This window comes from Eleginops maclovinus, chromosome 7 (genome assembly GCF_036324505.1).
Source record: "Eleginops maclovinus isolate JMC-PN-2008 ecotype Puerto Natales chromosome 7, JC_Emac_rtc_rv5, whole genome shotgun sequence".
Lineage (NCBI taxonomy): Eukaryota > Metazoa > Chordata > Actinopteri > Perciformes > Eleginopidae > Eleginops > Eleginops maclovinus.
In genome coordinates this window covers 16,709,907-16,734,250 of record NC_086355.1, presented here as the reverse complement: position 1 = coordinate 16,734,250, position 24,344 = coordinate 16,709,907, and the positions used below count along the sequence as shown (strand labels likewise).

Below are 24,344 nucleotides of genomic sequence, written 5' to 3'. Positions count from 1 at the left end.
TTCTATCAGAATTTATACAAAGTGCAAAAGTCACCAGAAATAAATATAAGAATAAGTTATGCGTTAAGACATTACATAATTGTCACAGTGCCTACACAACCCTATCTTAATAACTTTCAAAAATGTTTGGGCGTTCAACGACTTTTTCAAAGGTGACAAAATATTGGACACGTTTTTGGGGCTCAAATTTTGCTGAAGTGACTCACTCACCACAAACGAGTAGTTATAGCGGACCCGTTATAGTCAACTCCGCCTCCCGCGAGGAGGGGCCAGGCACACCAACTGTGAGCCTATAAAAATCGAGTTGTTTGCATTAAGACAGACAACGGATCTCCCTGCTGCACACACACAAACACAAACTGGTTCTAACGTGACTTTTCAACGACTGGTAAACATGGATCATATTGACGTGAGTTTCTTTTTCTTCTAGATATGGCACATTGTTCGGTGTTTGCTTGAAGCTGTTAAATGAAGAAATGGAAATCTAAAAATGTATGCATTTTAGATTTCTTTGGAAAGAGGAACTTAATGTTAAAAAATACCTATTTCTCAACTGTTTTGTCTCGAGTGTGTTTAGTGGGACAGTAATGTGAATATATTTTAAATTGTTCACCGTTTCTAACCGTGATATAATATATGATGTAATAATTGTAGTTTTCTAATTTCAAGAAAATAATTTATTGGCACAGAAAAAGTACATTTCCAATTTTTGGGAAACTTAAGAAACAAGTTGCACATTTTCGTTAAAAGAGCAATTTATTGTTAACTACTAAATATACCTCAGCTGTTTTCTTACTTTGCAATTCCTTTTTCTTTCAGATGGATCTGTCATATGACTTTTTTGAGAACAGTACTGACAACATCTCAGATGAGTCTGGAGACTTTGAGTTTGGAGACGAGCCATGTGGCAGAGCCCTCAGCAGCGACTTCAGCAAGATCTTCCTACCGACCGTTTACGGAATTATATTCATCCTGGGAGTCATTGGCAATGGATTAGTGGTAGTTGTCATGGGCTACCAGAAAAAGGTCAAAACGATGACGGACAAGTACCGGCTCCATCTCTCTGTGGCTGACCTCCTGTTTGTCCTCACGCTGCCCTTCTGGGCCGTGGATGCAGCCAGCTCCTGGTACTTTGGCAGTTTCCTCTGTGTATCGGTGCACATGATCTACACAGTGAACCTGTACAGCAGCGTGTTGATCTTGGCCTTCATCAGTCTGGACAGATACTTGGCAGTTGTTCGGGCCACCAACAGTCAAGCCACAAGGAAGCTTCTTGCGAACAGAGTGATCTATGTGGGAGTGTGGCTGCCCGCTGCTGTGCTGACTGTACCTGACCTTGTGTTTGCCAGGGTGCAAAACACGTCGTCAGACATCCACTTTTTCGACGATAGCAAAGAGACTGCAGACTCCAGGATCATCTGCCAGCGCATCTACCCTCAGGAATCCAATGTCATATGGACAGTTGTTTTCCGCTTTCAGCACATCCTGGTGGGCTTCGTTCTGCCCGGGCTGGTCATCCTCATCTGCTACTGCATCATCATCGCCAAGCTTTCGCAAGGCACCAAGGGCAAGGCCCTGAAGAAGAAAGCACTGAAGACCACGGTTATCCTCATCCTTTGTTTTTTCTCCTGCTGGCTGCCCTACTGTGTTGGCATCTTCCTGGACAACTTGATGATGCTGAACGTGGTGTCTCCCTCCTGTGCGCTGCAACAAGCGGTGGAGAAGTGGATTTCTATCACGGAGGCGCTGGCTTACTTTCACTGCTGCTTAAACCCCATCCTCTATGCTTTCCTGGGAGTAAAGTTCAAGAAATCAGCCAAGAGCGCACTGACAGCCAGCAGCAGATCAAGTCAAAAGGTGACACTCATGACCAAAAAGAGAGGGCACATTTCCTCAATATCCACTGAGTCGGAGTCCTCAAGCGTTTTGTCAAGTTAGCAGAAACTCTGTGACTTGACACTCTCAGGAGAAAGAGAAAAACTAAGCTTTGATTTTAAATAACTTTTGTACACATGTAAAAAATAGTTTGTTTTACACTTTAATAATTTCGCCTTTTTTACTGCAATTTTGTCTTGTCGTTGTTTTTATTGCATTTGTATGACCTTTATGTTCCTCAAAGAAGACTGTGTCCGCAGGCAGTGCCTCATTTCCAGTCATGCAGCTTTACAATCGAGGTCCATTTTCCCTGTTTTCATCTTTACAATCTGTGCTGCTGTATCAAAGCTCAGGCATACAATGCCCTATTCTGTTTTTATGTATGGTAGCTGCTCTTGGAAACCTGTACATAGTTTGTAGCATTTTTTGTGTTCGCACTTAAGTTGTGTGATTTTCTGAAAGCTATTATTTATTGCTGTCATTCACACTGGAAGTTTTGTAAGTAAAAAAGAAACTGCATGCTGCTGTGTTTTTATGTGAAAAATAAAAAATCCACTGCTTCATTATGTCTGTGTTGTGTGCATTTTCACCTAAAACCAACTCCTCTTTCCCTCAGGGCAGGGGTGGGGGATGAGGTGTGTGTTGGTGGGAGGGGATGGGGTGTGTTCGGGGGAAGGGTGGGTCTCTTAACACAAATGTCTCCACCTGATCTGGCTAGAAAGCAGGAGGACGACTGAACAGGCAGGCCCTGTAATTGCAGGAACATCTGTGCGCTTTTACATCTAAAGCAACCATGACACAAAAGCTAAGAATCCTTGGTTATAATTTGCACCCATATGGCTCCTTGATAAAGAAAATAGCATGTTAAGTTCGCTTTGACTTATTTCTTTCTCTTCATTTTGAAAGATATACTGCCTCCATTATGTTAGGCTCTTAAACAAGTGTTATGCTTACTAATTCTAAACGAGCAGGTCAGTGGGTCAACGTAGCTATTTCCAAGTTCACCAAACAGAAACATAATAGTATTCAAGACACAGGTTATATATTCTAAATATGCAAATAGGCAGACACACAGTCTTTGTTGAGCACTAATGCAATATATCATTTGCGATAAATCAGCCATGTCAAGATGAGGCATTCAAATGACAACTTTTGAGCACACGTGTTGACATTATTCTTTCTGTGTGCTCTGCTTTCTTTAATATAAACAAGAGATGTAATCTTGGTGAGCTGGTGACACAGTGATGTTCAAGTTTTAGACCAAAGGAAGCTGAAAACAAAAGATGTCAATGAGAATTAAGTCGTCAAATGGCCGTTGTACAATGTAATGCCGGCATCCATTCAAGACTCCAATGGAGGGACATTTCCATTTCTTTACATGTAAAAAAGGTGTGAATTGCCCCCATCAGGCTACAAGGTTAAAGGGTATTTGGGGCTCCGGTCTCTCACAGGGAAACAGCCTAAAACAATAGGTGCTGTTTTCAGCTGGAAATGTTCCCAGATAATTCAGAATTAGCATGAGAGTTGCACTGCATCAGTCTGTGCAGGGACAGAGCAGATTAACACATCAAGTGCTCAGATGCTGCTGAGTCTTTTCACCGCATCATGAAAGGATACGATACAGAAATTGTACCTGATGTGCATTGTAAGTTTATCAGTTAACTGTTAATATATGGGGGAAAATGTGAACAAAATCACAGTGAGCTCTCATGAATATAGAAAAAATGTTCAATGTGAAGAATTATCACAAACTGTTGCAAACTTCAATCCAACAACAGTGATGATTTAGACATAAGTGGCTTAGAACAGAGGCTGGAAAAACTGGAAAAAAGCAAAAGAAGAACATGGTTAAAATACACGTTAAAATAGATATGCTTTTATTACTGTTCCTGAGGGTTATACCTCATTTTTAAGTCAACCGTTTCATAGATTTTTCTAATTGTATTACTCCTATTGTTATATTGCATAGCATTTTCTGAATACTTAACCATTACCACCAAGACAAAACATAGTGCTTTAATCCTAAATATCCAAAGAGTCTACTTGACAGCACAAACACTACTCAGGGCCCCTTTGGGAATAACCCCTAAGGGGCAAGAAGGTGCCCTTTCATTCATTATTAAAGCTTTTGCTTTCTTTGTTTGGTGAGAAAAGGTTTACTGCTCCACAAAACACACTTCTATATCCATACTGTAAATCTATACATCAACTTGTAGTCAAGTGTTTATTTTAGATGCACTGGGCTTTTGTGACATAATAATGTTTTCATCTGTTGCTAGGTTTCAAGGTTTCAAGGATTCAAGGTTTTATTGGTCATCTGCACAGCATATACAACGTATATGTTGGCAATGAAAATCTTATATCCCATGCTCCTCCAACAACTCAACATACATGGTGCAAATAAGATAAATAAAATATTGCAAAAAGAGAGAAGAATATTAACAATAACAACAATAAAGATTTGAGGATGTGAAATATATACATATGTGGAATACATTGAAAGCATTTAAATACTTTACACTGTTGAATGAGGAGGTATGGACAGATGCATATATTATGTATAACAGATGTATATGGCAGATATGTATGATATATAGATATACAGTATATATATATATATATATATATGTATGTATGTGTGTGTACTATAATCAGATGTGAGTAGACATTCACAGAGCTCAGGAGTTCAGCAGTCTTATAGCCTGTGGTATAAAACTGTCTCTGAGTCTGGTGGTCTTGGTCCGGATGCTGCGGTACAACCCTCAATAAAAACTTCCTGTGAAAAATCCCACTTCTCTGACATCTTATATATTACTAAAAATAAACTACACAATAAGTGTATGTTGAAGTAGGGAAGAGTTTCTTGTTTGCTTTGAGGGTTAAAGGGCAGAGCTGTTGAAATGGACAGGAAATACTTTCTACTGGTGATTCATTACCAGTGGGCCAGTTTCAAACCGCGACTTGAGACCATTGTTCAGTACATGCTGATGTAAGTTTTGCTGTTGAGATGTATGGGAATTAACAGTGACAGTAAATGCAGAGATCAATTTAAAGGGGCTATTGCAAACAAGGATGAAAGAAACACTAATATCACAGGTTCCTGTGGGCAGTGACCTGCTCCTCTAATGGTTGCATTGTTTTGGTTGGAAAGTGAGCAGCAGGAAGGCTGTTTCCTGCATCAGGAGCTCCTGTGGCCAACAGCCTGAGAAAAGCTTTGATGACCCCCCACTGTATTCAACCCACCATCACTCACTGTGCTCAGCCATTCCTGCAAAGGTCACTGCATACCTGGATGCACTTAGAGAGCCTGACCAAAGGCGTGAAACCAATTTCATGCAATGACACTTTTTAGTGTGCATGTGGATATATAATAACTACTAGATGACCACACATGTTGGTATTTGTGTGCATGTTGTTGTAGGTGTGAAATTGACTAATTTCTAATATTTTGTCAGTTTTCTTTATCCTGATTGCACCTAGTTGTATTGGTATTCTTGAGGAAAATAATTATAAGGGTTTTCAGCTTCAGGGAACCTTCGCATCAGAATGAAAACCACAACCTATGATTTTGACAAGCTGGTTGTGTAGCAACATCCCTTGTTATTGATTTTGGCATGTAAGTCTGTAAATGACATAGAAAACTTACATAATAATGTAATGCTATATTAACTGCCATGCATGTCATTCTAGACAATTTATCATAATTTTTACAGTTCAATCCACAAAGAGTATGTGCACATATTACTTTGTCTTCCCAGAACTTTCTCCAATTAAACAAAGACAAAACTGAGGTAATTGTTTTTGGAACAAAGTAGGAACGACACAAACTGAGTGCTGAGCTTCAGTCAGCAATGTTCAAAACAACAGCTAATGCCAGAAACCTAGGTGTAGTCATGGACTCTGAGCTGAATTTCAACAGTCACATTAAAACAATCACTAAGTCCGCCTACTATCACCTGAAGAACATATCTAGGGTTAAAGGACTAATGTCACAGCAGGATCTAGAAAAACTTGTTCATGCTTTTATCTTCAGTAGACTGGACTACTGTAACGGTGTCTTTACAGGTCTCACTAAGAAATCCATTAGAAAGCTGCAGCTGATTCAGAACGCTGCGGCTCGAGTCCTCACTAACATTAAGAGAGTGGATCACATCAGTCCAGTTCTGAAGTCTTTACACTGGCTTCCTTTCTGTCAAAGAATTGATTTCAAAGTTCTGCTACTGGTTTATAAAGATTTGAATGGTTTAGACCTAAAATGCATTTGTGATCTCCTGCTTCATTATGAACCATCCAGAACTCTCAGCCAGCGTTCAGTTATTATGCACCAAATATCTGGAACAAACTCTAAGAACCCTGCAGGTCCGTTGCTACTCTTATTACTTTAAATCCAGGCTGAAAACATTACTTTTTGCTGCTGCTTTTAATTGAACTGTTCTTATCTAACATTGCACAGTAACTTGTTCTGCATTATAACTTTTATTCATATATACTATAACTGTTGTGTTTAATTGATCATGTTTGCTTTTAAATGACTGTTTTTAAATGCCTTTTTATAATGTGTTTATGCTGCACTACTTCTAAATGCTCTTAATGTCTTTTATTTTCGTAAAGCACTTTAAATTGCCTTGTGTTGAAAGGTGCTATATAAATAAACTTGCCTTGCCTTGCCTTCCCAAAATCTAGGTCTGGTTTTCCATTCAAATGTAACTTATTAAATAAGCCCACTCTATCAAAGTTTTTTTTTTTTTTTTTAAGTTAATTGCTTATGCTGTTAATGGAATAGGCCTCATTTGATCAAATACCCGTAGCTGCCATTCTCAAACACACATGCTATAATACGATAATGGTATAATCAAAGAAAAGAAAAAAGAAAAGAGATTCATTGTGAAATGGTATAGGGAAATATATAAATGACGAGCAATGTCCTAATCACTAGGCCAATGTGAGAAAAGAATACAAAACAAATAGAAGCAAGGACTTAAACATAATTGGCAAACTTAAAAAAACAAACATAAAAGAGATGTTTACCGTCAATTCTGTCTTGCTATTTTTACTACAGTAATTTTTTCATCAGTGATCATTGCAGTAGTTTGAAACAATTTACAAACAGAACAAACACTTTTTCGTTACTTTATTTTGTCTACCCCATGTACAGGACGGATAAATTGTCACCCGGAACTATAATTCAGTGAGTCGTTTCTAGCCGGATCCTAAAGTATCCGGTATTTGGTGCTACATCAAAACAAGTCCTTCTTTCCTGTGCACGTCCATGCTTTGAACAGCTGAGGTGGTGCTTCTCTCTGACTGACAGCCGTAAAACATTTCGTCCTCATTTCCCACGAATATAGCTCAACATGACTAAAGACGAAGTGCAGGGGTAAGAATGGTGTGAAATGTGTTCGTGTCATGAATAACGTCTCACAGAAACTCTAATACTAGCGTAATGCTGACAGTAGTACGGTTAGCAACTAGCTAGCATTACTAGAACAGACTGCAGATTGCATCATTTGACTGTTCAAGTAAAGACATTATGAGGTTTTGCAGAAATACAAAGCTAAACAAAAAATTAGCTCATATGATAGATAATGTATGTGCAGTCTCGATTGGTTCTCATTTAATAAACGAATTATATAAATGATTGGCCTTACTTAGTAAGCTATTTGCATACATTAGTCCTGTTCATGCACATTCCGCTGCTGTCAGTTATGCCTCTGGTCATGGGCCACGTCCCTTTCAGTTGTAAAGTTTGTGTTATTGAAATTAAGGAATGTGTCATATAAGGTTGTAGAAGACACACTGAGTGACCAGAAGAAAACCCCTGTATGATGCAATGAAAAGCAATATAAGAACCCTGCAGTAAATACTACATTAGTACGCGTAAAATGTTTTGTAACATCTGTGTTACCTCAATTGCTTTGCATCAAAACAAAGGACGTTTTTAATATTTTGTGCACCACAGTTATAAATGAAGATGAGTTTAACTATAGGAGACACAATAATCCAAACCAACAACAACATCACAAACCGTTTCTTCGATTATTTGATTCACACCCTGTCAACAACATTTTAAAATATCTTTGGGTCATAAACGTTCTATTGTAGGACTGCTGCATTGGGTTGCATTTTAATGTATAATTATCAATCGTAATGCTCTGTACTTGACTGATGACGAAGCCTTATACACAAGATTCAAGGTTCAAGGGTATTTATTGTCAGATGCACAGAAGTTACAGTAGTTACAGTATGGCATTGACAATCTTACGTCCCGAGCTCCTCCAACAATGCAGCATATTATAAAAGAACATAGGAAATTATTAAATAAAGATAATAAAATAAAACTACAAAATACAGCAAAAATGAAATGGACAAGTTTAAATTAGAGTAAAAATACTGCAGGTTTTATGTTAGATCAGTCTGGAAGTAGTGGAGATGAAGTATATACATGTCAGAAAGATCAATAAACACAATAAGCTAAAATATGCGGACTGACAACAGGGTTTTCCTTGTACGTGCAACTGCTTCATTCAATTATTGTCCTTATGAATACAGTTGATGATGACATCTGGCAGTTCACTGTATGTCATCAATTCTGTAACTGCAACAAACAATTATTTGTTTGTGAGGAACTAAATTAGCTGTGTACAGACTGGGCACGTTTGTTTGTGTATTGATCTGAGAGTAGATTGTAACAGTTTGTGGCCTCCTGTTCCAGACAGCCAGACTCACCTCATTTGCCTGAGGGTAAACATAATTGTGGATCCAGTTTAACAGATCCAACTGGTTGGTGGAAGATATAAATACCAGCCTGAGTGTCTCTTATTAGGCTACTTTTATTTATTGTAACGGTTGTTTGTAGCGTTCAAAACAAGCTGAACAAATGCTATTTTGACAGATGATTTAAAACACACAAAATATCACACATTATTGTTATTTGTTTTAGGTTTTACTGAGAAAAAGGGGGCCTTTTTGCAGTGCAGCAATTTTTCATACTTGCAATTGTCAGATTAAATGTCATGAGAAATTATAAAAGTTTTGAATCAGACAAAATATCACACTTTATTAAAAGCAACCAGTAATTTCCAAATATGCAACGTTTTGATTCAACCGTTAAATCCTCTCAGGTATTGTCAAATCATAAAAGATTTGTAGTAAAGGAAGTATAAAACCAGACAAGCTCCTCTTCTGTTGTGATTTGTGTTTCTTGTTTAGGTTTTATTGCTATGTATAGTTGGCCTTTGGTTGTTATTTCCTGTGACTAAATGCGATTAGTTCCAATTTTGCTCTTAGGCTTCCTTCAGGTCTAGACACCTGGTCATTGGGGAAAACCAAACGGCACTAACCCCTCCACCTGCAACCTTAACACACACTCTTATCAGAGGGAAGATTTGAAGGAGTGCAAAGTCTTAACTGTGAACAATATAAAGTCCGTTACAGGGTTAATTGGTTTATTGCAGCTTTTTTCTTTTACAACCTTTTGTTTATTGACCTAAAACAATGGCATTTCACTTACTCAGTAAACTACAGACAGTACCCTAATGTTCATCGATAAAGGCCATCATAAATCGCTTGCACTTTTAATTTAGTGTTAATATTCAAATCATATACAGAAAAGTGAACAATATTATAAGAAAAATATTAACTTGTAAGAAACAATAATACTTTATTGTCTGATCTAGTTTGATGTCTTTCTTGCATCGCAGCAGCTCCAGTTAAGATAGGATAAGATATACTTTATTGATCCTAAATTGGGATTTTCTTTCATTGCCGCAGCATGTAAAACAAGTATGGCACATAATAAGGAATAAGAAAATAGTCGAAAATAAACAATTATACAAAATAAACATTTCAAAATGGGAGATCTGACAAATAAAGCACTATTGACGGGCTAAATAACAGCTCAGACAATATAGTAATGGGATGTTACTTACATTTAGTATTTAGAATGACATAATATATTACTTATCGATGTATAGTGAGAAGTTATAAGTCCACTTAGCAAAAAAGGTCAGTTGTTGCACTCACCTCTGGCTGGACGAGAACTCACTGCTCCGTAGTTTCTCTTTTGTTAACTGGACTTATAACTTCTCACTGTACATTTAACATCTATATTTAAACATCAACAAGGACGCATATTTAAGCCAAGAGGCAGAGAAAACAGACATTTAATATGACATCACCATCACTGAAGAGAAACATGCTCAGTACCACCTAACGTAAATTTGTCGTTTTTGACATTTCAGGACCCTGTATGTTGTGCTTTGTGTGGTTCCCTTTTGCCTGTTAATGTCAGATGTCTAAAGTCTGTATCCATTTGAAATGATCTCCATTCATACATTATGTTCATCCTCTATTGTGACCATATTGTTGCATTGGAACAGTGCTGTGTCTTGAGTTCACTTTCTTGTTGCTGCTACAAAACAAGCTTTACTTTATAGGCAAATGTCACATGCTTATCAGCACTGACATTGTGTTGAGCTGTGTAGTGTGGCGATGGCATTTAGCAAATAAAGACACCTTTATGTTTAGATACGACTTAATGTTATCATAATCACATAATCTGTATTCTTCACAAATTCTATTATGGATTAGAAAGTACTGCAGTGACTACTCTCTTCTTAAGCTGCGGTGTTTATCTAGCTAATCTTATTTTCTGACATCTCCGCTCTGCGCTCACGCACTCTACAGCTGTTTTGTCTGAAATAACAATGGGATTAAAGGTAGCCCCAACTTAGAAGCTGGAGGCGGCGGTGGCTCAGAATGATCTTTTTTTTCCCAGGCGGTCAATAACTTCCTCAAGGGATGCGAGAGGAATAGATGGTGGAAGTTGACTTAAATGTTTATGTTTTGTACCTCTTCCTGTTGCAGGGCGACGGAGGAGGAGCAGCAGGCTCAGTCAAAGAAGGGCCTGAAGAAACAGCAGAAGGAAGCGGAGAAAGCTGCAAAAAAGGCTGAGAAGCAGGCCAAGCTGGTCAGTGTTGTGACTTGTTTTTTAACATCCGCCTCCTCCATTACAGCTGGTAAGGCTGTGACGTGCGGCTCTGCAGGGCATTGTGGGTCCAGGAGGGTCAGTTAGCCGCAGGGGGGGCATAGTGTCCATTGTTTGGGAATTCCTGTCATTTTGGCTGTGTTTATGTTCGCCTAAACAAAGCGCTGTTGTTTTTTTGCACAACAAATAAGCAGCTCTGTAATGTTGAGAGGGATATTAAACATTTGAAACTGTGAGGATCAAACTGACAACATCTTTCTTGAACCTAAGAAAGTGTTCTGGAAGCGTGTTGGAAGCCAAAACGCCCACAACACTCACTTTGTTTACAATATCTTCTGGTGTGAAATGTCAAATTGAGTAAAAGAGATCTTCTTTGAGCAGGACTTCTTGGTTTTCATACAATAAAGACTTTAAAGAGTACTTCATGAACCCATCTCTTATAGACTCAACAGGAATACTGCCAACAGGGTTTCAAACCAAGTTCTTTCTCTCTTTTGAATCCATCAAAGCTCGTGAATTAGTTGCCTTTGCCAAACTACTTGGAGTGCCAACTTTTCTTTGTCTCTCACAAACATCAGAGGCCTCCATGCATGTGTCTGCATTTCATTGCCTCGGATGACACCAGTTTGGAGATGCAGCCATCTGACTGATACCAATTCCCAAACGTAGCGTACCTTCTGATATGGAGTAACAATATGCTAACAGTGTTCTCTTTCCTATAAAAATCCAATCTGTGCAACACTAACACACAGCAAGAACCTAATGGGATCATTCTTTTGGAAGTTTATATGAGGCTATAGCTCATAACATACAATTAAAATACAGGTTTTGATAGTTTCTTTCCATTACAAACAAAAAGTGACCTTTACATTATGATTATCTTTACGGAATTGCACAGAAAATTACCTTACTATGATTTAATGCCAGTACTTCCATTGAGCAACTTTCCCGACAACAAAATGATCATGTTCTTCATTAGTGATTCAATGCTTCCAAACAATTTCCAGATCAAAAGTGAAGAAGAACACATTGTTGGGGACATTAGCTAACACATATGGGACTTAGGACCTAGAGGTTATGATATTACCAGTAGGCGTTCACTACAGAGTCCAAATGTCATTGTGTGTACATGTGTGACGATTTAAAGTGGAATCCTTCGTTTCAATTTCCATTTCCCTTTAGTTTCACAGTAATCGCCCAACACTGCAACATTTCAAGTATCATAATGAGCTCACATTAGCTCTTTATTTAATGAAGATTGGTAACGGTTGTCCAATTAGGTTAGTGGATCCCTACATTTTTCTTCAAAACAAAATCTGCAAGATATTAAAAAAGGTAACCTGTATCCATAGTTATAAAAAATCTAGTCTAGCTTGAGAGGAGCTAATCCAATGAGTAATTAGGCACCCTGCACTTTCATGAATCATGACTCAACGTCTCCTGTCTGCCATCTGAATCCACCCAGTCAGCAAGTTTCATGGAGGTAGCAGGTGTTCCATATTCTGGCTATGGCTGCCCATATCAGTGTGGCCCAGTAAGCATTGCCTGGGAGGGGGGCGGGGGGCACCTGAGAGTTGAATGTTGATGGAGGGAGTGTTAGCTTTTTATTTTATTTACAGTTGACACTTGATACTTTAGTGTCTCCGGTGAGGGGTTGTTGCACATGGCCTGTAGCAGGTCTATATCCAGTTGATCATAAGCAGCAATATCATCCATCATGCGCCTGGATTATCATATCAAGGATGGGCGATTCCAATTCACTCTACCGCCACCAGCCATTTCCATACACCAATATCAATTTGCATAGGAAATGGAATTGTAACTTTGCCAAGACTCGAGCTCTTCACTCTCTGGGACTCATTTGCCTGAAGTCGGTGCGCAGATAAAGAATCTGTCCACTTACACTGTTTCTATTACAAAGTAATATCTCCTCCTGCCATTACTCATTGTCTATGATTTGTTAGAGCAATGCGAAGAAGAGCTGTGCATTCAAGGGATCTGAGGCTCGGCTCCTGGACTGAGCTATGATTTATTAATTTTATTCAAATCCCTGATAGCACAAGATATAAAACACAATTTACATGACTGCTGTAGCAAAACGTTTTAAGTTGCTCCATTGTTTTAAAAAATGTTTAATAGATAGTCCTCTTGCCGTTATATCCTGGCTATTTGCAGTGCCCTTAAAATCATTGTAACCTCTTTTGTGTTTCAGGCTGCCGACCAGCAGGGCCCAGAGGAAGATGTAAGTATCCCCCTACGGGAAACAGTTACCATCCATCTAAGACCTTTTGCCTTCACACCTTTGCAACAGTTTGTATGCAAATGCCCACACACTGAAGTCTGTGTCTCCATTTTCTGTTAGACAATTTTCTCTCACACCGTGATAAGCCTGATTATCTGCTCTGGCAGGGTGTTATCTCCGATTTGGTAGACAGACTGACGCGTATGAAATCAAAGTGGTAGAGTTGTTTTTGAGAACAATAGAGTTAAGAGTTTCCTTTAGACATTTGATCAAGTGGCTGATCTCTGATGGCATGCTGTTCTTCTTGCAGGACTTTGCCAAGGACCGATATGGAGTGTCGCCTATGATCCAGTCCCAACAAAAACTGGGTTAGTATGAAAGTTACTTCCTTGAGCCAACATAACAACCAACTGAAAAGCACTGTCATTACGGAAATCACATGCAAATAGTAGCTAGATCGTGAAGATTGTTTTATATATTTTTTTGTTCTGCTCTTCAGTACTAATGGGATGAACTTTAGCTTTGTCCGGATGTGCCAGCTGTAAATGCTGCTCGCTTTCTTCTCCAAACATGTCTGCTCAAAGCAGAGGTGGGACCAAGTCACTGTTTGGCAAGTCACAAGTCAGTCCCAAGTCTTAGCAGTCAAGTCCAAGTCAAGTCCCAAGTAAAGACAGAGAAGGGCAAGTCGAGTCCAAGTCCGAGTCACATCAAAGTTGAGTCCAAGTCCCGATCTTTTTTAAGTCCTGAACAAGTCATCATGTACTCTTCATTTAATATTGCAATTATTAGACTATCGATCATAATTTTAACATATCAATCTAATCTAGTGTCTAATTTTTAAAATACGGATGAAATATGTTCAATGTTTCGCTATTGAAATCTTTTACAATATACACATGCGCCCTAAGACCTTCAAAGTATCTTGGAGAAGAAGTGAGAGTGAATATTGGGTTTGAATTTTATTAGCACAGAAGGCACCAATGTGACCATAAAGTTAGTAAAGCGCCTTGACCAGTGAGGCATATGAGCTGTGTGGATGTCTGAAAGCAGTGCTTGAGCATGCAGTTACAGTACGTAAACATTTTCCTTTAATTTCAATGAGACTTAATATTTCAATAAACAATGTTTAATCTGCATTACAAAACTACATTACAAAAACAGCAGAGTTGAAAGAAAAATAGGGGCAGTTATTTTACGGTTCACATCGGGAAAATGAAAAGGGAACCATTTTTGAATATGGTGTTGAATATGAACTTAAGATGAAAAGCAGAGAGAAATAGAGAGATGCATCATTCTTAGTTTCTGGTCAAGCATCTGAAACTTACTAGAAGTCTGTTAAATATTCACAGCTCTGCAAGGTGCCGTCTTGTTAGTTTAATGTATTTGGCTCGGCCTTACCAGTGTAAAGATTCACTTGACAATGTTCTCTGTAGACAAGGGTATTGATTCAAGATCCTCAATCATTCGTGTGTGAAAGGCACAAGGACGATGCAAATAATTAATTGTAAAAGCCACACATGAGTCAGCCCTGTTTTGTAAACAAAATGTAAACATGGATGCTCTGTTTCCAGGGGTTAAACAGCATATTTCTCCTTAAAACTAAATATGGCATCCTAAAATGGATAATGTGCGGCAACTCTCAAATTAAATGTTTTGATAGAGGATAGATTCCTGATCCGCAACCTCTCAGATAACTGTACCATGGTCTGGCTGTCAGAAAGTTACAGATAACACGATTACAACTGATAAACTCTGTGAAAAATGATCCTGGTGTCTACTCTCAACACGATTGCAGCGGCGATAATTGCAGTAACTAATAGTGTGAGATAGCTCTGGGATCAAAGAGGCCGTCCATCTGTCTGGATGCTCTTTCAGCTCCACTGGCAGCAAACAAACTGGGGCCTCCCTCACCTGCATGCCGAGCCAAACAATTAGGAGGGAAGGGTGGGGGTTAGAGGACAGAGGGTGAGGGCTTTCATGTGGGTTGACGGGGAGTTCTCAGCCAAAAGGGCGGCTCTGTTTTCTCTAGTGTTGCCTCGGTGTCTGCTGCTTCACCTCTCTGATAATAAGGAGAAAGCATGCGTCTGAGTGACACAGGTGAAACCAGAGTCAATTTGTCATAAAGCCCACAGAGAAAGGCTGAGTTAGACAGCTTTTCAACAGCCCTACTAGTGTGTCTTATTTATTAGGCACCGGTAATTTGAGCATTTTATTGTGTGTTCGTCTGCACACGCACAAGCATGCTTATTCACACTTCTTTCTGCCTTCAGGAGTGTGCAGGGGAATGTTAGATCTTTTTTTTTTGCTCAGAGGAGGGGAAATGGAGCCAGAAAAGTGCTTTGAAGTAATACATTATTTTTGTGTTTGTGTGAGACAGACAGGGTGTTGGTGCGGGTCCAAGACCTTACTCCTGAGAAAGCTGACCAGCTGATCTGGCTGCGTGCCCGAGTCCACACCAGCAGAGCCAAAGGTGAGATCACCCACCCCCCCCTCTCCACCACATCTTTCTTCATCTTTTTTTCAGCTCAGTGATACTTTCTTTGTGCAAACACACAAACAGCCAAGATTAGATGACCCCTGTGCTAATCCTCGGTGTACAAAGGTGAAATAGCTAAAACTTCTGCCCTTGGGCAAATTCTACTCTTCACTTCAAGAACAAACCCCAATACCTGTTGACTTTGACTTGCTTTAGACTTCCCATGACTCATTTTCTATCAATACATAGTAAGGGAGATCCCAACATTTGACTTTAGAACTAATAGCAAGGCAAACTAGGACTGTGAGTACTTTTAACTTGGCATATAGTGCAATAAATACAATTTATTTTCTATTGCTGTATTTTGTATTGTTACTTTTGTATTGTGACTTGCACTGTTAGTAAACAGCATAGGGACTGTGGATGTAAATTAGCATGTTTGCTTATGTCAGCACTTTTACATCTTGAATTTTACACTGATGCTCGTTAAAATGCGTTGTCCCTATCAAATAAACAAACATTTATTTATCCCCATGGGGAAATTCAGCAGTTAAAGCAGAAAAACAGGAACAGTACAGATACAAGGTAAAAAAATAAATAATACAACAATGTAAGATAAAATGAAATAGTGACTGTTAAAACAAGATATTACAACAAGGTTAAACGTCTAATATAAGGTTAAAATCCATGGAGTATGTAACAGATGAATCGATTACCTCAACAAGTCAATTCGATTAAAAAAAATTGAATTTAAAATGAGCAGCATTGAATAAAATGTAAAGAAAGATTAACAAATCCAAGTAGAAAAATGTCAGTAACATTTGGCAATATGATCGCGTCAAACATCATATGAAACATTTGAATAAAAAGGAAGGGGTTATTATTTTAGCCAGTGAATCTCCTAAAAGAAACCCCAGTTTGTATTAAACCCCTAACAATATATTAACATGTGCTACATGAGAAAGAGAGGAGAAGAACAATCACTATCAATTACGCTGACTAATCTCAGCAGCCGTACTGATAACACTCCTCAGGCAAAAATAACCAGTCAGCATTTATTACAAAGCTTGATACCAAACGTTCCCCCCGCTTTCTCCTTTATATTCCTCTGTGGGATTGTGCAGACACTCGCAGAGCATTCCTTCCATGTTAAGCAGACAACCTGAACCAATCATACTCAGACTTTGCATGTCACTGCCAACTGGAAGCTCGCATAACCTCCATTTGCCAGGTCCCAGCTTCTGGCAGCAAGTTTCTCTATTTGAATACAATGAACCTTTGAGTCTTGCCAAGTTATTAGATCTTTGCATCAATGCCAAGCTTTTCTTTTTTTTTTTTTTTCTGCTGTGAACTTGTGATTGCAAATAAACCCAAGTCTGAATTATTATCTTCTGGCCCATTTCCTCTCAAGATAACTTCCAGAGTCAAGAGTCACTTCCACTCCACTCATGTCTGTATTCTCTCGGCTCTCTGTAAGGATGTCCGCGTGAGCAAAATAACATCCTGATTTGGTCTGGGATGAGGTGCATCTGTTGGTGGGATCTTGGCTTTGCTATTATCCCCACCACCCGCCCCCTTCTCACAGGCAACAAACATCAAAGTACCTGGGTGGTCCGACTGTCTACTGCCCAGAGTTCTGTTGGCTAACTTGTTTACACTCTTCCTAGGTGTGTGTGTTTGCTGGGAAGGTAGCAATCACCCTTTCTCCACACAGTGCTCTTCAAAGAGAAGACATCGTTTGCAAATGCTTGACACTTTACCTGTAGATGACAAGGAATGTCCTTCCAGCTGGAGTCTCACGAAGACTTTTGACTGAACAAAAGCAAATTGCTTCAGAGAGATCTCCCAAGCTTTTATTATGACAAGCATGCATAATGGAGATCTTAACATCCCTGCACTATTTGTTGTTGTTTTGTTTTCAGGAAAGCAATGCTTCTTGGTCCTGCGTCAGCAGCAGTTCAACGTGCAGGCGCTGGTCGCAGTGGGAGATCGTGCCAGCAAGCAGATGGTCAAGTTTGCCGCAAAGTGAGTACCGAGACCGCTCTTCCTGTCAGCGAGGGCGCAAACAATGGTGGGAAAAGCCTGGGCCCTAATCGTCCCACCGATCCATTTTCACACATTCTGAAGGTGGGGGAATCAATCATTTTTCACTCCACAACAAAAGCTGGCTGTTAACATGGCAGGTTACAGCACTTTTTAATGGAGCGGTTCCTGTCGAGATGGCAAATACAGCAGCTCGGATCAGAGGAGGAGGAAATACTTAAGAGCCAAGCATCATTATTCAAGTTCGCAGCCAAAGTGTAGCCCATTACCGTTAGACTGAAAATGAACCTGACTATCAGCAGATATGCACTTTATTAAAAGCACAAAAGGGGGAGGGCTGACTCGGTGACACTTCAGACTGAATTGTGATGTTCACAAGGCTTTAAATGTAACCTAATTCATGCTATGTGCTAAAACATATACTGCATTCATCAGTAGTTGTTTTCCATTGCTAGCATTGTTTGATGAATTATTTTTCCTTGTAAAAGACCATAATTAACACGTAATTGCTAAATGGCTCCTCAGGTATTGCTTAATTAGGCAAAGGGCAACACCCACTACTACAATTTGCCACACCATAATGGGTGTTAAGACATTGGATAATGAAGAAGTTGGGCAAGGCATGGTAGTTTTACTTATCAACACATTTCACACACAGGTTCAAGGTGCTTAAGCAATGCAAAAATTGCGGTTGTGTTTAAAAAAAAGAAGCCTTGCATTAACAAACGGCTATCATAGCCTTAGAGTCTCGCAAAAAGATGCCATTTATACTGAAGATTGGAGTGTCTGCAGTCATCCTCCGAGAGAATCTTACAAAACTTCGGAAGAAATCTGTTTAGATTGACTTCTAACTGCATATTACTGACAAAGCAAACATCGTTAGGATATGTGAGGCTTCCTTTTGTTCCAGACAGTGACCTCACTGCCACGAGGGACTCTTCTCAGCTGATCTTTTGGGAAAAACAATCCGTGTTGCAGAAAACTGGTTTATTAGATCGCATCTACAACACAATGTATATCCCTGTGGTAGATATAGAAAGCACAGCCAGATTCATCAGAATAATGGAAGACTTGAAAGAATGATATAAGGAGCTGATGAATGTTTAGTTTATGTGCACACCTGCCTGAGTCGTATGTAAACAAGTCTGAGCTGCTGAATGCCTGATGAAAATGTGTATAAATTACCATTTTACCACATTCATTATACTCATGTTTTTTGTAAATGAGACCCCAGGAACCTCTCAACAGTTTGGTGCGGTTTACAAGAAAATAAATGCAAACACCAGGACGTGTTTCTAATGAGGGCGAGGTCAGCGCCGGTCAGACCCAAGCTTTGACCTCTGCCTGAGCACGCTGACCCCACTTTGTTAGAAGTGTCAGAATCCCCTGACCGCACTGTGGTTCCCCTGCCACTCAGCTGACTGCTCCTAGCCATTTTTATATTTCAATTTCAGTTCCCCCCACCCCCACAGCTTAAAAACTGAGCACAGGCAGAAAAAAGGACCACATTTTGAGCTCGGTGTTGTTTAATATTGTAAAAGTGTTTCTGTATGTCACAGGATATTGTGATAAGGACACCGAACAGACATTTCAATAGATCCTTGAAACTGTTGGATGATTTATTTCAAGCGTAGTGGTTTCTCAATGTGGTTCTTCAAAATTGTGGTTGGGCAGTTAGACTTTTATGCAACACTTTGCCACCTCACAGAGCAAGTGAGAGTGATGACATGGTCGTCAAAACAACATAAGCTTAAAACCGTGAAGCAATGAAGTGATGCTACAATGAAAATAATGACCAAGAGGGTTCCTGAGCGTTGAAATGTCATGTGCTTTTTGTATGTCAATAGTTAAAAACAGGTGGCACTATCAGTTCATGTGGCTCTGTGGCCCCTGTCAGCTTTCACACACTTGTGTGATGATTGACAAGCCAAGTAAGACCCTGGATTACAAGTAAATCCTCTCATAATCACAAGAGCTGTGATGACATTGCTCCGGAAGTCTCCTCTCACATATTGTATGTCCAAGACATCCTCCTCTCACTCGCAAAATTTAATTAAGTGATCTTCAGGCTCTGCAAACTTTACTCCACTCAAGTACCTTTTTAAGAGCGCACGGGGGGGATATTGGATATGAGCTGATTTGACTCCTGAAACTGGAGTAATAAACCTGTCTCAGGGTCTTTGTAGATTTGATACTACCTTGACATAACGGATTCATCACAGCGTCTAAAAGAACAGTTCATTTCAGTGACACATTTAAAGAGCTACAACAATTAGTGGACTTAATAATAAGTCAGTTGAGATAATATGATCAGTAACTTTTTAGAAAATCCATTCATCTGCTATAATAATTCCAGAGATAGCTGTTTTTAAGCCTCTCAAGCATAGAGTTCTACTTGTCTCCGATTTAATACATAATAAACTCAATATCTTTGCACTTATAAACATTTAAAGACATCATATTGGCCTTTGAGTAACAGGGTTGAACCTTTTACACTAGTTTCTGCCATTGTATATACCAAACAGTTCATTGCTTAAGCTATAAATTGATAAAATAATCTTTATTTAATGTGTGTGTGTCCCTCACTAGGTTAGCAGCACTACCCCAAAATAATTGCCTTTTTTGACCAAGGTTGGCTTTTCTCCAACACAACGGAGGTGTGTGACATTTCATAGCTGCTGCTCCCTTTCTTTAGAAATTGCTCCTAGAAGACTCAATAGCATCGTCTCTTATCCGCTTAACCTGAAGGCCTGTTGGAGCAGCCTTGGTTTCTCCTGTATATTTAATTATTTGTGTGTCTTCTGTTATCAGCAATACACGGTCAGAAGTCTTGCAGGATAATGAGAGTTCAAGTGAGGGTAATGGTACTTGTGTATGGGTCTTTCACCTTTTCAAATTTAAAGTCAGAGTAGTGAGCTCTGCTTGCCTTTTTATTTACCGATGCATTATTAGCTGAGGTAATAGTCATACGTGTCCTTCACAGCCAGTGTGTTGCCTCCCTGGGACATTATTCAGAATGAAAGCAATCTCTATCCCTCTTTTCTCTTATTTCACGTCTCTGTGTGATACTGTTACCTCGGTCCTGACACAATCAGTCTGTTTCCGTCAGCTTGCACCCAAATGGGCCGCCACCATCCTCACGGCCATGCAGCAGAGGTTATTAATGTGGGGATTTATTTATCCAACTGATCTCCTACCAGAGGGAAAGGAATATGTTGGCAGCTGTCGTGAGGCTGAAGGGACAGCAGTACCCCAGTGTTCAGTCCCTCATTACTGCTTTTTAATGAGGAGGAGTGAAAGATTACAGCGGGTTTCCCATCTGGCCTCGCACGGCATGGCAGCCAGTATTGTTCCTCTTATCTCTGATGACGCTCTGGGTTTCATTGAGAAACCTGTGTAGGACGATGTGACAAAATTAGGAATTGGCTCCCTTCACGTGCTGTAGTTTGTTTTTTAGCCTGTATAATGGGGGAATTCTTCCCCTTAGGGGCAACATCAAGCTGTTTTTCTTGTTTAGCTAGGTGCTTTCCAGGAGCTGTGAAAGGATGTAAGCTACAACCCTTTTCTCGAAGCTCAGCAATCCCCCTCCACCCCGCCTGTCCATTTACTGCTCTTTCTTGAGGGTAAACAACTAGTAAGGGGAACTATGTAACAATGCATGTTACTTTTAAATCCAAATTCAAATGAAATAACTGCATAAAACATAATAACTAGCATAAAACAAAAGTGCTTGGGTAAAGTAAAACTACCTCAAAATTGTACTGAAATACATTAATTGAGTATAATGAATCCTTGACATTTTTTGTGTTGTTGGTTCAATAGTGAAAACTTTTGTTGCCTTTATACCTCTCAAAATCACGGTGTGATGCCACAGGATGTAGAGATGTTAAAAAAAACAACAATGTATAACAGACACTTTTTTGCGAGAAATGTGTTATGCTGACAGGAATCATTTTAGGGCTGGAGAGTTTATTTTGAAGTGTGTAAAATCGAAGTGTCATTTTTGGAGCGATTACACAACAGATCGCCAAATATCTCTAAAGAAAGGTATGTGGAAACATTTTCTGCCCTGCAAATGGTTAGTTTGAGCTGAGTGTAAGTAGACGCGTGTTTGTGTTGAGCAAAGGTGGAGGATAGCGGTTTTATTTTTGAAAGCTACACACTGAGGCATCTCTACTCTCACTTTCTATGCAATTTTTTTTAGAATCTGTGGTGAATTTGGTTATCCTCTCACTGTCCCCCCCACACCCCCCACCCCCCACCACCCAAGTGAGTCACTCAACCATAGCCCTCGCCAACCCCCTGCACATCACACCATAAAACATGAATCATCAGTCACGCTTTAATGGAAATATTGTTCTCAGGCAGTTAGCCTCCCACACAGATGAGTCTGTTTTCGAAGTGCTATCTGTTGTTTACACACACATCCCCCCCTCTTCCAACTGTCTCCACCAGCATCACCAAGGAGAGCATCGTAGACGTGGAGGCGTCGGTGAGGAAAGTGGAACAGAAGATCGAGAGCTGTTCCCAGCAGGACGTGGAGCTGCACATCGAGAGGGTGGGCATACATCTTAGCTGCAACACACACACACACACACACACACACACACACACTCCTCACCAAATACAGTTCATAATCACCTTACTAGTTGTAATTAAGGTAGGGAAGACATACAATATGAGGGGTAGTAAACAAAAGATAGGACATACTGTATACCCTACTTTCCCATTTTGAGAGGCCATTATGTAGTGGCCCTTTCTTGAAGTGCGTTATATAGGTTGTTGTGCATGTAAATGTTCTGCGAAGGCTAAAATCCCAAAGTTCCCCCTAGAGGGAATTTCGGTCCCGCCTTTCATTCCATGTCACTTGTTAGACGCTTTTATCCAAAGCGACTCACATACTGTGGACAGTCCCCACAGGAACAACCTGGGGGGAAGTGTCTTTCCCAAGGACACAACGACATGCTGACTGCAGTGAGGATTGAACTAGTGTTCCCCTGATTCGAAGATCAGCATACTATCCTACTGAGCCACAGCCTCCCCCTCCCTGCCTATAACGCCTCTGTTGGACTCCTTTCCATTACATAGTGACATCACTATTATAACATAGGGGCTTCTATTGGCTAGCATTCCAACACATTTATTTTTAACATGTGACATGCTAAGGGTGAAGACTTCTCTAAGCTGCAGACTGGGCTCTGATTTTACAGACAAAGGCAGTATTAGAAAAATAATTGGACATTAAAGCATGTCAACATGTCCCAAATACAAAAATGAACCTGAAAAATGAGCGTAATATGTCCTCTTTAATGGTATCAAATTCCCCCTTGTTTCAACACAGTCACACCTAGATAAGGTTTAAACAGTATATAATATTTCATATTTTAGTGATTGGAAACAAAATATAGGGCACACATTTCATTGTCATGCAGTTAAATGCAGCACGATAATTCTGAGTGTCTTGAAAATGGAACAGTTGTATTGCATGCTTTTGGTTTTTCAGACTGCACCTGACAGTTAACAGGAAACCAATTTGTGTTAACATGTTGCTAGTCACACATAAATGAGGTTTTAACAGATGAAGCTCTTAGGGTCATGACACTTTTACTGTTAAGCGTTTGCTGTATAGAAACTCCGGGTACTTTCCACAGCCTCAACATACTGTATAATAGAAATATTGGTGGTTTTTCACCCTCTGAATTTTCATGGTTGTTTCTTTCTCACCCCTCAGATTTTTGTCATCAGCCAGTCAGAGGCTCGTCTCCCTTTGCAACTGGAGGATGCCGTCAGGCCTGATGGAGAGGGGGAAGAGGTGAGGAGGGATGTAGGGCTGGATGAGAGTGCATACAAATCAGAATCACAATACTTATACTTTAAAGTAAGTGATCAGTGCTCTCGTAATGATCAGATATGTCATGTGGTTTTGGCTGAAATAGAGAAAATGCAACCATCCACAACTCAGGAGACTTTAAAAAGAATAGTACGTTGACATACTCATGGAGAAACTGTTATGCCAATCAGGGTTTTGCTTTAACCGGGTAACAGCGGCGCTGCGCTCTTACTTTCAACATGCCCTCGTAACATTTGAAAGTGTTGCCAGGAAACAACATTTCTGTCTGTCCAAAACGATATAATTACTTGTTATATGGTTGTTTACGTCACCGGTCTATACGGGCGTCATGTTCTCGGGAGAATTGATATATCTCGGCGCCCTCATACTATGTTTTTCTAGAAAAAATATAGAAAAAGCTTTGGTTCCAGACTTAACTTAAATAAAATAAGAACTGACTTCAATTTTTCACTGGAAAAACATTGTCTAATTCTCATGTTGCAAATAGGTAGGTTTGGTCAGACTAAACAATGACTGCAACATAGTAAACCACAGAGCCTCGACTTATTGTATACTTTACATTGAAATCAAATTCTCAGCTTATCCATGGAGTTGACTGTTCTTCACACAGAGAATATTCACATAAGAGAATAAATATTAATGTTTTTGGCAGGCAAGTATTGGGTAATGAAACCTGGATAAATAAATAAAATCAGGAGCAGAATTACTCACCCTGTGAGGTTTAGCTATCTCCATGCAACAGCACGTCCTCTTCATAAGAGCCAGCAGCCACGGCTTTTGAATTCCAATTAAGCAGAATTGAGCATCAATGCTTAATCATTTGGGAGAATCATGATGCATTCAAGAAGCTGTTACGTTCCCCACCCACAGT

The 24,344-nt window shown here is 39.6% G+C and overlaps 2 protein-coding genes across 2 annotated transcripts in view; both read left to right on the top strand.

Moving 5' to 3' along the window:
* The first annotated feature begins 288 nt into the window (after positions 1-288).
* cxcr4b (chemokine (C-X-C motif), receptor 4b) lies at positions 289-2,441 on the top strand. Its single transcript, XM_063888149.1, has 2 exons — positions 289-409; positions 820-2,441. Exons 1-2 carry the CDS (start codon positions 395-397, stop codon positions 1,936-1,938), a joined length of 1,134 nt encoding a protein of 377 aa, XP_063744219.1. The 5' UTR covers positions 289-394; the 3' UTR covers positions 1,939-2,441.
* Positions 2,442-7,086: 4,645 nt separating this feature from the next.
* Positions 7,087-24,344, top strand: part of dars1 (aspartyl-tRNA synthetase 1) — a 36,161-nt gene continuing 18,903 nt past the window's right edge. The window contains exons 1-8 of the mRNA XM_063887167.1: positions 7,087-7,252; positions 10,741-10,843; positions 13,074-13,103; positions 13,414-13,471; positions 15,481-15,573; positions 17,502-17,604; positions 22,078-22,180; positions 23,354-23,434. Of these exons, the coding sequence (XP_063743237.1) occupies positions 7,230-7,252; positions 10,741-10,843; positions 13,074-13,103; positions 13,414-13,471; positions 15,481-15,573; positions 17,502-17,604; positions 22,078-22,180; positions 23,354-23,434 (594 nt within the window). The 5' untranslated portion in view covers positions 7,087-7,229. The remainder of the gene's footprint in view (positions 7,253-10,740; positions 10,844-13,073; positions 13,104-13,413; positions 13,472-15,480; positions 15,574-17,501; positions 17,605-22,077; positions 22,181-23,353; positions 23,435-24,344) is intronic.